This window comes from Spea bombifrons, chromosome 1 (assembly GCF_027358695.1).
Source record: "Spea bombifrons isolate aSpeBom1 chromosome 1, aSpeBom1.2.pri, whole genome shotgun sequence".
Lineage (NCBI taxonomy): Eukaryota > Metazoa > Chordata > Amphibia > Anura > Pelobatidae > Spea > Spea bombifrons.
The window spans coordinates 82,272,972-82,288,399 of NC_071087.1; the positions used below are offsets into that span (position 1 = coordinate 82,272,972).

The window sequence follows — 15,428 nt, forward strand, 5'->3', positions numbered from 1 at the left end:
TGCTAATGTAAGACCAGATAAAAAAAACAAAAGGTCATTTATGATTGACCAGCCATGAGAGATAGCGACATGAACAAGTGAGAAAAAATAAGTCTTCTATGGTCCTAAATGTCACAATAATGCGTATAGAAACAGCACAAATAGGTCTAAATGAAATTATGTAGATAAATTACATTAATCTTGTATGCATCTTGCTCAATTACAAAGCAGCTATCAATAGATCACAAACTTATATAATAAGAATACCCTGCACCTAACCACAACCTCTAAAAAAGAAGAGTTCCTCATTAGCCATCGCAAATGCAGGGGTATGGTGATCTAAACAACAAATGTACCTTCTGCAGATAATGTAAATTCTTAAGTAAAAATTAAGTAGATTTTACATGTTGAAATAAAGCAGGGATGCATCATTCAGAATATATCTATCCCCTGCAGTCATTAACCTCTTCCCTGCTCTGAAAAACCATCACGTTGCCTTCCCTTCTAAAACCCTGCTGTCCCTTTGCTTGTGAAGCTCGGGCAAGCATTGTCTGTTAATCCTGTTTGGAGAGGTCTCTTGCTCGCTGATACATACCCTTTGGGATACAAGAGGGCTTAGCACTGCTTGATTTAGACTACATGGCCAGTGTTTAAATGCTTCACTTGCTGAGGAAAAAAAACAGCTTAATACAGCTGTCTGAAATCCTGTCAAACAGCATTTGAGCAATGTGAGCCTGGACACTCCAAGAACACAGAGAAGCATTGATCATTTAAAAGGGACTGGATCAACTTTTCTTCTACAACATTTGAAGGGGAACTCTTACCATTTTTTATTACTAGTTCTAGTTTTAGTGTGATATAATGTAATGTGATATAATGTAGCACATACGGCTGCTGTGGCCTAGAACCTCATTGGAACTTCAAAATCTCTCTGACCGCATACCCTATGATGAGTTACAAGTCAAGAAATACACCTAATGCAGTATATATATACTAGAAATGAGGAGCATGTTTGGAATTTGACCGGCGTGAAATAAATGTGTTCACTACAGCCAATGGGTGCTAATATAGAACTATTTAATGTAATTTAATGTGTATTTTGTAGTCCAGGTAAAGGGCTGGACTGGGAAATGAGGTTTGACAAGGGCAAGCATTCCATTCCCATACCCAGACAGTAAAGAGGTACCCAGTGGCCTCGTTATAAGTTGTGATAGCTACAGAAAATACAGAGAATTGCCAGGTACGTCTCAATTTCAAATAATAACCCCATCGTTTTTAATAGTTTAAATAGACACCTATTATTTTGTGTCCTTCCTTTCCTTTCTTCCCTGTCTACCTCCCCCTGCTACAAAGTGGATGTCATGTGCTAAATTTATTGTAGTCATGGTTGGTTGTGCAGTGAAATATATCAAGAGTGCTATCAATGTAGTTGCTGAGCACTGCTGTCAGAGATGACTTCACCTTATTGATCTTTGGCATGCATGCTTATCCAGCAGTAAGTGTTGGTGTAAACACTAGGTTGGGGTGTACCGGTAAGGCTTTGCTCGCAGCAAAGCTCTGTAAGGTTAGTATCATTGATCTGCAGTGTGTTAACATTGTGCCTCCTGTTTAGGAAACAGGGGAGACACAGTCAAGATGATATAAAGCTTATATTTAAAGTGGTACTGCTCAAGGCAATCTTCTCATTTAACTCTTTCTTTCATATTAACTTTCTTTCACTTTAATTCTTTCCATTATTCTGTTTCTACCAACAACCTATCCGGGCAGCGTGTAGACATCTACGCGATTTGCGTAGATAACTTCCGCTGCAGGTGGAAGGAGGTGCGGTTAGCTGCAGGGGTTGTCTGCGGCCATCACGCAGATCTTCCCGTTTGTCAGAGATCAGAGTTCGCCTCACCGAGGAATTATCTCTGACAGACGGGGAAGGTCTGCGTGATGGACGCAGACAACCCCCGCTGCTAACCACACCTCCTTCCGGCTGCAGCGGAAGTTGCCTACGCAAATTGCGTAGCCGTCTACACGCTGCCTGGACAACACACCGTGGAGTCAGAAGCACCTGTAAGATTTTGTTTGGGGGGGTAAATGGGGGGCATAAGGCATTTCTGTAGGCAGAGTGCTCTATGATATGCCGTTTAACTCCCTTAATGCCACTCTGCCTCCAGAAATGCCTTTCACTCTGCCTCCAGAAATGCCTTTTAACCCTCTATACACCACTCTGCCTCCTTAAATGTCTTATACTTCCCTATATGCCACTCTGCCCCATAATATGCCTTTTAACCCCCTAAATGCCAGAGTGGTATATAGGGGTATAAGGCATTTCTGGAGGCAGAGTGGCACATAGGGGGTCAAAAGGCATATCATGGGGCACAGTGGCATAAAGAGGTTAAAAGGCATATCATGGGTTTAAGGCATTTATGTGGCAGAGTGGCAAGCCTGGGGGCAGATTTGCATAACTGGGGGGCAGTTTACATGATTTAACGTTTACTGGTAAAACTTTTTTCCTATAGGGTCATCTTATATTCGGGCTTTTTCTTTTTTTCCTAAATTAATATTCAGATTTTGGGGGGTTGTCTTATAATCTAGCAAATACGGTATTTAACATGTGTATCTTGTAGACTTGGTAAAGGGCTGGACTGACAAAGCAGTGTCGGCAAGGGTAAGCACCAATTTGCATACCCAGACAGTAAAGAGATGCCCAGTGGCCTCATTATAAGTTGTGATAGCTACAGAAAATACAGAGAATTCTCAGGTATGTATCAATTTCAAATAATAACCCCATCGTAATGTTATGGAACCAGAATATATCAGCAAGAAGCTGTTAGCTTTCTACCAAGTTAGCTTTCACTAAATAAGAAAACAAGACTGGTTGTTATAATCAATAAAATATACAGTGTTGCCTGTAACTTAGAGCAGCATTGCAGAGTATTCATCATTAACCTCCAGCAGCACTAATCATTGATTGATACAGGTGGAAATGCAATATAATTAAAGAAGGTACCGTACCTGAAAGAACCCTGGTGGCATGGGTCCACCTGGCATCCCATCGTTAGGTGGCATGTTACCCATCACAGGACTGGGAGCAGCAGCTGCACTCTGAAAAAAAGAAATAAAAACAGTCAGTTGTTAATCGGCAAACGTACAAGTGCGGATTGCCCACAAAATTGTGATATTTTTTAGTAGACCAATAGAAAAAGAAAAACACGAACAACTGTTTTTTAGAGTATACATTGTTGGACCATACCATTCTTACTTTAAAAAGACCAGTTAATGTGGTATCGAATGTGTTATGTCAACTCATTTTTCAAAATAAATGGAAAAAATAAAACACTAGCAAAAACGAATTCCTGTCTATCCATAAACACTGCTAACAACCAAGTCTTTCAGGTTCTCCTCTTTTTATTTAATCTGCTGTTACCCATTATACTATAGGAGGTCAGGACCTTACATGTGATGGGGCTACAGTATATGGGTTTAGAAACCCAAGAGCAATGCAGATACATACAACAGTTTATTATGTATTTTCTATAACTTGACAGCTGGCAAAATGACCTTGATGGACCTTGTGATTCTTTTTCTAAATATTCATATAGCCATCTGCATCCCATAAATTAGGGTAGCAACTTCTTTAAGATCCTTGCTAGAGGCCTCCATACAGAGTAAAACATTTCACGCATTAAAGGGTAGACAGTGGGAACAGTCTACATCAGGGCCAGGTTGCGGATGACAATGCAGCCCTGGTACTTTGCGGCCAGTGGCGGCCAAATAACGTGTGAGCAGCCGCATATTCTTGCAGAAGTTCTCGCAGCTTCTGGTCATGCATATCTAGAACAAACACCGAAAAATAGTTACCTGCGCACTATCCCAAACACCTGTGCTTATATAGACAAATGGAGGTTTTTAGTTTCACTCCAATGGCCATTAAAATGGAAGCTTGCCTGCCACGTCACGGCAAACCTCTTAGGCGAGTCCTACACTATACCATTCACCTCGCTGCTATGAGCTAAAGGTAAAAATCTCTAATGAGATAAAGAGGGGTATTCTCTTAACCCCTACACATTTATTAGCCCTTAATAGGGACCACATGGGGTGGGCGGCAGCAATAGCAACCTGGCTGTGAGATACAAAATTGAGACATAAACACACAAAAGAAAGCCCTGCGCTCAAACTCCCATCATTCTTGGGCGGCAGCAAAGGCTATAGTATTCATCAGCCCAAAATACATAGAACAAACACCGAAAAATAGTTACCTGCGCACCATCCCAAACACCTGTGCTTATATAGACAAATGGAGGTTTTTAGTTTCACTCCAATGGCCATTAAAATGGAAGCTCGTGCATATCTAGCCAACAGCCGGACACTGCATGTGTCAATAGATTGACCACAAGCCACTGAGCCACTAGGTAAATTCCCAAGCATGTCTCCAGACACTAAACCCTATTGAGCATCTGTGGGGCATCCTCAAACGGAAGGTGGGGGAGCGTAAGGTCTCTAACATCCACCAACTCCATGAGGTTGTCATGGAGGAGTGGAAGAGGACTCCAGTGGCAACCTGTGAAGCTCTGATGAACGCCATGCCCAAGAGGGTTAAGGCAGTGCTGGAAAATAATTGTGGCCACACAAAATATTGACACTTCGGGCCCAATTTGGACATTTCCACTTAGGGGTGTACTCACTTTTGTTGCCAAGGTTCAGACATCAATCTGTGTGTTGAGTTATTTTGAGGGGACAGCAAATTTACACTGTTATATAGGCTGTACACTCACTGCTTTACATTGTAGCAGAGTGTCATTTCTTCAGTGTTGTTACATGAAAAGAAATAATAAAATATTTACAAAAATGTGGGGGTGTACTCACTTTTATTGAGATAGTGTATATCATGACTAACATGCTGGCACCTTAAGGGTTACAGTATAGGAAGACAGGGTATTTTATTTAAGCATATCTTTTAGCTGAAGACATCCTCTCCAGAGGAAACCGTTTGGCAAGATTCTTAATGCTGAAGGGCGGAAGTGTTTTACCAAAGTTGTGTCCGGTTTCTATGGCAATGTCTGACCTCCAACCATTTATGAAATCTAGCACAGGAATCACATTTCTGTGATTCCTCAACACTAAGCGCTATCCTTTAATACTATGCACCTTCCTTATAGTGGAGTGGGAAGGTCACCTGCTAATTCTAGAGGTCCAATATTCTGCCTAGGGTGTTGACATTCTGACACAGTGCCGAGGAAATCATCATAATATAAGAAGGTTTCATTTTATAAGCATTATACATAAAAATAGTGCTGCTTTGTACAAAAGTATCCCCATGTACATATATGGCTCCAATACAATTTATTTTAGAGTGAGGCTTTTCTCTAGGAAAAATGAAGCAAATCATTTCTAAGGTCCATATAAGATTTATGCAAACTTTTTATATTAAAACTATTATAGTACTTATCCCATTCACCCACTCATTTGATATCAGGGCTTAATTTACCCTTAAGGCATAACAGCATGTGTCCAAAGAGCCATTTTTACTTGTACCCTTCACAGGAACCCCTTACATTTGTGTTGCTCTGTCGACTCCAATGGTCCAATATCCATTAGGTTCACTAGACATGTTAATAGGGGCCCCTGAGCATTGAGCAGCCCTGGTGTGTTAATAGATAATGTGTGCAATCTACTGTAGGCTGGTGGCAGGAGCTCAGTAGGGTCCCATTATATGACCTAGCATTACACTATGTATTATGAAAAGAGAAGCCACATAGTTTATTTTTTTTGTGTGTGCATGTGTGACCCCAGAGGATTTTAATCCTGAACACGTGTTATGGCTATGCCCCTCCTTCAAAGCCTTTTTAAGTCTTCATTTTAATTCTTCATTTTAAGTTTGGCCCTGTTTGATGTTATCAAGCACTTTGCGCAAGTTCCTTGGACGTTCCCAGGTATGTTTATGCTGAATTTATTATGCTAGTGTATAGATTCTACACACTGTTCTACAGGACTTGGCGAGGCTGTCCGGCAGCATGTACAATTCTGAGGTGTCCAGTAAAAAATGACCTGGAAGCCTTCATAAATATTACAGCTATGAGTATTATATTATCCTTCACAAACTAGAAAGAGTTCATTACAGACTGCTTTACAGAATTTCTCCATCAGAGATTGGTAGGTTGATAAATGGCTGCCAGAAATTCTTTCCAAGAAGTTCATAATACAACATATTTATCACTTCCAAACCAAAAGGGAAAAAACTATTTATGTCAAGGAAGTGTAGTGATTATTTTAAAGAGGTTTGTAAAATTAGAAGATTTACTTGCTATAATCGCAATTAAATGTTGAATTCATTAAATTGGTACCTATTTAATTTGTTTTCAATAGATATCTATTGAGATCCCCTGCATGTGTCAAAAAGAAAGGCAGAAGGTAATTCTATTGCTTTCAATGCAAGCACTTTCTGACCAGTGATTGACAAGCAGCCAATATATGAGCACAGATGTGGAGCTACAGCTTTGTGGTTTTGCTTTCTTCCTTACAAATAAAAACTGTATATTAACATACTTACAGAGTACTTCTTCATGGGTGGGGATGCATGGTACACTAGACTGTCCCTTTAAAATGCAGTATCCTTCCAAATCCCTTACTACCCTAACAATGACTAGGAACAATGAAATGCAGATGGCCAGATACTGCTCTACATGTCTACATGTTATTAGATCTGTTGCCTATAAAAAAGGATAGGGTGACATTCAGGATGCTCAGCAGACGATTGGAAGGAAGGAATTATTCCAAATTGGACACAAATTTCTACAATTTCATGTATCACAATAAGCAGATTTCATTTCTAGACACTGGTGATAAGTCACGGAAAAAATTTCATGTGTATAACTCATAAAGAAGTATTTTGGGGTGAAAAAGAAGGACAACTAAACAACAAAAACCCTCCACGCTATGAACACTCAAAGGTGCAATACAGGGACACTTTTAATGTCAGAGGTGTAGTTAGAGGTATGCGTGGTGCAGGGCTTCACCAAACACTTTATCTAACTTTTAACACAATTGCTATTTATGCAATTAATTAAAATATCTAAAATGGGAAACGTGAAGTTTTATTTACCACATTCTATGTATATGTACATTTTTGTTTATATGCACATTGTTGCGACTTTTAGTGCTATAGATCACTGTGATACACTCATATTCAGCAAACATTCTTCAAGAACAGAGAATTCAGGGGAGGAAGGAGGGACAGAGGTATTCGGGACCCAATGAACCCTCCCAATCAAAAACATATGCGAATTATGCTCCAGGTATGTTTATTTGTTGTTTCCCAACAATTGTGGCAGTAAAAGGGTTAAGCCGTTCAAAATTCAGATATCGCCTCATTGCTCCTATCACCTCCTTCCCTGCTTCCACATAGCATTGGCCAAGGGAGAAAAGTACCTTGCTCAGCAAAGCCTCCTGCATATCAATGAGCTTAGCTTCGGCAATAAGAAGGGGGAGAGAGCCGGTATGAGGAAGAGAGGGGGGGGGAGCAGTAGAGACAGCAGGGGTTTTAGGTGGGGGGGGGCAGAGACACATGGAGGAAAAAGTGGGGGATGGAAAATAATGGATAACGTAAGAGACAAGGAATCAAAGGAGGGATGCATACAATGATCTTGGATCAGGGAGAAAGAAAATATGGTGAGGTGCAAAGAATAATAAAGTAAAAATGGTAAAAATTAGGAGTGAAAGCACACCCACAAAAACGTTATGTTCAAATCCAGAGGACAGTATCTTCAACTATGTAGGAGGTAACATTCCAGATAAAAAAAAAATGTACAACAAAAATCATTAAAATGTTTAGTTGCAGGAAAAGGTCGTGAATCTTAAGTTGGATAACAGGGGTGGGTGAGCGTCACAACACCAGCTAAATCAGTGGTGGACATTAAAATGTCTCTGCTGGACCAGTTCTGGTTGTATACTCATGACAACCTGTTTAAACCTGAGATAACATGGAATATATATACTGCGTCTTCATCTATGCACTCGCAAGTGTCTGATTATTGCTTTGCTAATCAACCAGAAAAATACTCCCGCAACATTCGGTGTGGCAGAATTCCCAGACATTTACTATATTAACTACCTAGACTAAGCAAGAATATAATTTTAGTACCTACACACAGAGATATAAGACCAGTCCCTGAAGAACTAGGTGACTAGGGTGCTTGTTCCTGTATTTATGACCAAATGTGTAAAATTATCATCTACATGAATATCTTTAAAGTGTCCCTCTTCATCTTATGCCTGTATTAAACTTGTCTGCCCTCGTGTTCGGTGTGACACGGCTATTACATCATCACTCAATCGTGATCTATTGAGGGACACCGCAACACGGTTTATATGTCCATGAGATGTTTTTTTGTTTAATTGATGGGATGGTATCTTAAATCACTGAAAATCACCCCTCAGATGCTGAAGGACAAACCAGCAAATCAGCGACACGAATACCTGATGTTAATAATAATATCCCAGCTGTCAACTCTCTGAAAGGTCCAGTCAGTTTGGCTCAACGAGTAAAAGGAACAGTGCTTGCAAGAACAGTATTTTGTTCGATCTTAAAGGTAGGATATATGCGTAAACATTCAGAGAGATCAGAGATGCAGCAGAGTTAAAATTCATCTCTTCTCCTAATCCCTTTTTATACCGTCCCTTGAACTTTTACAGCCCTGCTGCAGACAAACTTTGCTTGGCTCAGAAATGGAGATTTATTTGAAGTGATGGGCTGGCGGAAAACACGCTGCCAAGGTCTGTTTCTAATATGGTAAATGAAACCCAGGCATGTAAGGAGTTACAGCAGACATTGCTTCTACAGAAGGGTGTGTCTTGGCCAAAAAGAAATGGCTCTAGGTCTACATTTTTCTAGTTATGCGAGGAGCAGCTTAATCGCATGGACACAATAGACAACAGAAGATGAATAAAGGATGCCGCGTCTTCTCCGTCACCTAACTTTGTTTCAGTGAATGTATGCTGTATGTAAAGCCGAGCGGATTTTACGCAGGAGAAAAACAGAGAAGCAACTGTGGCTTTTTTATTCTCAAAGTACGAGACAATGCAGAGGGCAAAGCGGCAAAGATTTATAATGTCATAAACCAATATAAAATTATGCACATTTTCCTTCCCATTCTGTGACAAATGCTAATCATTTTATATAGAACGTAGGTGAGACACCAACAGGGTCACAATTACACTACTTATATGACATTTAAACTCCTATACATTGGTACAAGCACTGCTCACATTAAAAAGGTATGGGTTTCAGATTTCACTACTTTGGAATCTATTCCTGGAAATGGCTTAAGCAATATGATGTAACAATGTCCTCATAATAGTTCAACTGTACTCGAAATACAGCCTGTAACTGCTACTAAATTCTTTATGCTTGTATATTTCTGTTTCTTGGTGAACTGGTGTCCTATGTGGACATTTTATTTGTATGACCTTCCAGCTTAATATATTTAGTTAGAAAGTAGGACAATCCTCAAATATATAAAGTTTGGCTTGTTATTTAGGTTACACCTTGCTTTACCAGGGGCAAGATGTAATAGATTCTGACAATTAAAGGGGCACTCTAGCCATCATTTGCACTCTGCTGCTTACGATAGCCGAGAGGCGTCTTAACATTTATGTGGTGTACCTTTTCCAAATACATGGTGGAAATTCTGCACAATCCCACTAATGTGCATTTGCAACTTTTCCCATCCCACAGCTACACTATATGGCCAAAAGTATTGGCCTGACAATTACACCAACAGGGGCTTTTATGACATTGCATTCAAAATACATAGACATTAATATGTACTTGGTCTCCCCCTTTGAAGCTATAACAACTTCCACTCTTCTGGGAGGGCTTCCCATAAGATGTTGGAGTGTTTCTGTGGGACTTTTTGCCCATTCAATAAAGCATTTGTGTGGTCAGGCAATGATGTAGGATGAGAAAACCTGGGTTACAATCTCCACTCCAGCTCATCCAAAAGGTGTTCGATGGGGTTGAGTGCCTGACCAAAAGCTCTACTGGACGTATGGGCAAAAATTCCCACAGAAACGCTCTAAGATCTTGTGGACAGCCTTCCCAGAAGAATGGAAGCTGTTATAGCTGCAAAGGGGGAGACCAACAACATATTCATGTCAATGTATTTAAAATGCAATGTCATAAAAGCCCCTGTTGGTGTAATGGTCAGGTGTCTCAATACTTTTGTCCATAGAGTGTATTTTATGTACAGGAGATGCGTTCAGCTCCAGAGCCGGCTTGATGAACATTGCGGCGACACCCCCACCAGAGTGTGCAGATAAGCGCCAACATTGATTTCACAAGTAAGTATGAATTCTCAAATAATTTGGCAGTTTGGAATTAGCAGACTGCAAAAACCATAACATCTCAGAGAGAACTGTACAAAGATGGCACAATCCAAATGACAAGATGCATGATGGGTATTTCCGCTTCCGGGGGGGGGGGTTATTTGAAATTACTGTGAAGGTACATGTTTGTCAATAGACTTCAACAAATACCGTAGGGAAAAAGATCAGCAATCGCAAGGTGACCCTGGGAAATTTGCCGTAACATGGTGATATGAGACACATTCAAGATTGAGGCACAAAGTACAATTTATTTTGCTGTGGAAGTAACCAGGCCAGTTTTGGCACAAGATACAAAGCCCTTCAACAGCACTAGTAAGAAGTTTGATCTTCCTATAATCATATCAACAAGACCAAAGTGACCTTCAACATATCAAAAGAAGCTACAGTGGTAGTCAATGGAATTAAAGTAGAGTAAGCCAGCAGAGACCTTAGCCAGCTGATATCAAATGACTTGAACATCAAGCAAAAGCTCACAGGAAAAAAGGTTTGGATAACGTCTGGCAATATTTTGATACATAACGAAACATAAGGAATCTATTTTTTGTCAGCAACAAAAAATGTTACAATACAAAATTCATATTCTGCAGGTAACCATGGTACTGCCAACTAGTATACTGATGATTAAACACTATTTATAGTCTAACACGGTGGACGCCAAACCTGCAGGCCAAGGACATCTTGGAACCCTGAATCAATTCCAGGGGGTTCACGTAAAATCTTTTCTATAATTTTTTTTTATATGTGACTGGCATCATTGTGTGGGGTAATCTTATAAAGCAATCTTTATTCTTAGGTTACGGAGCGCTGGTGTATCTTGCACCTTCTTGCCATGCATTGGAGCAGACCCTGATCGTTCTTCACATCCTTATTATATCCTGTATAATTCACATCATATACTATACATATCCTTACCATATCTACAAAACACTAGGCCCTGTCTGGGGAGAATGTTCTTTCTAAACATTAATTAAAGTGTCAATGTAGTTAACATCCTAATTATCTGTAAGCTTGGGGAACACATCATAATTCATAGGCGGCTGTCCTATAAGTTCTTTGAATTATTGTTATATATCTATTTGAAAATTATACGAAACATTGTAATGTTTTCTCCTTTGTTACATAAAGCGTGGACAGATTTTTTTAGTGAGAGTTTAGACGTGAGCTAATATTACAAGCTAAGCACTAAAATATGCTTAATTTTCTGATAGGTCTGAAGTAAGCTGATGAAGTTCTTCTCTCTCTGCATATGTATGCTAACATACTATATAAAGTGCTAGTGTATGACTACAACCAAATCTCTCCTTAAATACCAACTGGACACTAATGAAATCTATATACAGTGCTAGTGTATGACTACAACCAAATCTCTCCTTAAATACCAACTGGACATTAATGAAATCTATATACAGTGCTGTAAAAAAGTATCTGCCCCTTACTTCTATTTTTGTTTATTTGCCACATTTAAATGTTTCAGATCTTCAAACTAATTTTAATTTAAGACTATATTCTCCTGCTATTCTCCAAGTAGGTTCCCATTAAAAAGTCTATATCTATATATATATTGTTTCTGACATTGTAAAGGCATTAGTGTTTGAAAAGTGTTTGATGCTTCGTAGGAATAACTAACATGTAACATCTCCAGTAACCAGCACAACAGAGGCCTAACACAAAGGACAAATCCTTTTAACATAGGCACATTCACTAGATGGCTAGTTACACACCGGTGCATTTACACAGCAGGAGCAAGGGGTGGGAAGTGAAATCTCAAACCTTGGTGCCTTCACCAATATTTCTCAAAGATTAGCAAGTATACTTATCTGAACATGAACCATTTATACCTGGTGAGGAGAAGTAGCATGGAGCCCACTCATTCTATGGCCCAGTTCCAGCTGTTAGCCTATACTTAATATCTATTCCATACCCTGATTCTACTTAAACAGCCAGACCCCATATACTATGATTTTATTACTGTGGGTATACAAAGTCTTACAAACCAATCTACCAATACTGCCACATGCTAGGTTTCCACAGAACCTAAGAGACAGTCAGTGTCTCCAAGGTATATTCTTTGTACCGACCTATTATCACATGAGGCAAATTTTTTAACAAAGTTTTACATTCACAAAAACATTACAAGAATTGTAAACTAATGAGGAAAATACAGTAACCATTAATGCTAAAAAAGGAGTGTAAAAAAATGTGTCCAAAAATGTAGGAAGTACTGGACTATAATGCCATTAACTTTCCAGGAAGGGCCACCAGGAACTCTTCGGGGGAGTAGCTTCATGTGAGGGCTTGGCTAGCCATGTGTGGAGATGGGGCTAGCTGCCCATGGAGTGGGTAGATGTGCAAATGGAGGGGCTAGGCCCAGATACAACTGAGTTAACTAACCCAGAGACCTGGGGAAGGGGAGCTTCACCTGGAGACTCTGGATCAAACCTATCCCAGGTATGGTCATGACGGAGAATGATAGAAGCCTTCTACTGCAATAATCTTTTTTAGGGAGCCAAGTTCAATATAAATATCATTATATAAAGACATGAATAGACAGCACTCAAAAGCCAGTTGGCATAAAAAAAATTTTATTTACTGTAAGAACCGGGAAGAACATAAGGAGTCAGTACTGGAAGGGTTAATCTGCATCTAGAGAGTCATTTGCAGAACGACTTTCCTGCTTCATACTACAGGGTTGCTATGACGACCATGGCCCCGGCTGGCTTTTCCGAGAGCTCCCGTTCAAACCGGCAGCCCGTCAATCACACAGTGTCGAGTTTGTAGGAATTAATAAACCGCACAGAGGAAAGGTGATTAAAGGCATGCAAAATGTTTTAAAATTCAATGTTTAAATGTTAATAAAGCCATTTCAAAAGTTAAAGATGTATTAACGGACGTCCGTTACATTTTCCTATTTTCAACTTGTGTTTCATATTTTACTTCAAAAATGCCATAATGGAAAGAGAGGGGTCTATGTTGAAAAAAAAAAAATTAAGGTTCAAATATTTCCCCTATTGACTGTAACAGATAATTACAATCATAAACTAAAAATATAATCACTGGGTATGCTGTATGCTCTTTGTATTCTCTACAACTTCAGAGTACCCAGGGGGGCAAATTTAGATGCATTTGCAGCCCACTTGCTTTTATATACATCACTAGCGCAACGTATAGGTATAATTTCATACCCGAATCCGTGTTTGTCATCCACACTTTTGTGAATGACAGTTCTGCTTAAACACATTAGCTTTGCATTTGATTCCCAAAGAAGAACAGTAGACTTCTATCTTAAGTAAGAAGGTGGTAGATAAGTGGAACAGTCTTCCAACAGAAGTGGTAGAGGCTAATGCAGTGAGGGAATTGAAACATGAACGCGCACACTAGAAGGGACGACTGGTTCTTATCCGCCATCAAACTCTATGTTTCTGTGCTTCTACATGTTGGATTACATCCTAGAGTCTTCCCAAGTATTAATAAAGCTGTGAGGTACACCACAGATCCAGTTTACTTAATTATTTCAACTATAAGCTAACTAGTAGTGTTTTTTTTACTGCTGTCTTTGGTTAAATAGAATCCAACAAGAAGGGTCCTGTCTTTACTTTAAGGAACAGTAAGAATGGCTGTCTCTGTTCTTAATTCCAGCCAGTGAAGTCTGGAACACAGCCCCTCTAGCAGAAAACAGGTTAATGAACTGTACAAGCTGCACCCTGTTTTTTGCCTGTGATAATCCATCAGCTCTGAAAAAGGACCATGTCCCTTAACATTTTACATCAAGCCTGCTGGGTTCGCTCTTGTGGCTAATGAGCGAGTAATTGAAAGGAATTGATGGGACTAATTAGTGATGCACCATGGAAAAAAAGTAGGGGTAAAAACCTAAATACAGTATATAGGTAGAACGCACTAGCTGACATTTGGCCAAAACAAAAACTGTTAAAGGGATGCTAACACCTATGGGAGATCACATCTTATTCAACTTTGTTAACGGGGAGAAATTGCACATTTTGGTCATATACTCCTCACACGCTGGAACTTGTAAACCTTACAATTGTGTAATAATGGTTCCAGAACTGAATGCTGGGACATAGGCAGTGATGGGGTTTGAAGGACAACAAAATGAAGAGGCATTACTTTGGACAATGGACCTAAGTTGATGTCTACGTCTATGGACCATTTTTGCACTTTTTAAATAAGTGCAGATGTTGAGACACCGGGGTCCGCAAACTGAGGGAAAGTTGGTGGCAGCTGGCAAGTATGATATAGGCGTCGTTAAGTTTTCTGTATGTTTACGCGATAACACCGAACATAAAAGTTACTGTCCCATTGCTACAGCGTCTTTACTGTGTTATAGCATATAGCGTATGTGTAAAGTGTGTGTTAATGTGGTCGGTGAACGTGCCATGTTGTACCTGGCCATTGTGTGATAATGTTTATGAATGCTGATTGTGTAGGTAGTTGTGGTGTGGCTGTGAGCACACAGGGCTGACATTGAATGCTGATTAATCATCCTATGACCCACTAAACCAGCGCCGGGAGCCGCCCCCAGCATTTATCCAGTAGTAATTTCATTTATAGAGCTTGACATATTACAGATGGTTCGAGTCCCAAGTACAGAGGTGTTGCTTAGCCTAACCAATAGTACAAATTAACCAACTGCAACTCGCAAAATTGCTTAGCAACTGGCATTAACCCCTATAATACCGCTTCCTTAAACATCATATTTAAAGAAGACTTATTACAGTTACATATTGATTTACAAAGCTCCATCACGTTCCACAGCCTTGTACAAATCTCATGGTCAAATACACAGCATCGTTACATTTTGAAGTTCATATATATACATACATACAGAGATACATAGGTCTATTTTTGGCATGTGGCAAGTGACAAACACACTAGATTAGTGATTTTGCGTGCTTTAGTACAATTCTAATTCAACATCCACGTTTAAAAACAATTTATGACATTGTGATAAAGAATCTTAAACTTGTACCAATGTTCTGGCCATACAGTTTTAGGCTCTAATATGCAGAGGTGAAGGACGGAAGGAGTTAAAGACATCCCCATATGTGACCCATATTTATAGG

At 39.6% G+C, this 15,428-nt stretch overlaps 1 protein-coding gene across 1 annotated transcript in view; it reads right to left on the reverse strand.

The window, feature by feature from the left end:
* The window catches only part of SSBP4 (single stranded DNA binding protein 4), a 150,079-nt gene that overhangs the window by 24,588 nt on the left and 110,063 nt on the right, over positions 1–15,428 (reverse strand). The window contains exon 5 of the mRNA XM_053465721.1: positions 2,983–3,072. Coding sequence (XP_053321696.1) covers positions 2,983–3,072 — 90 coding nt within the window. The remainder of the gene's footprint in view (positions 1–2,982; positions 3,073–15,428) is intronic.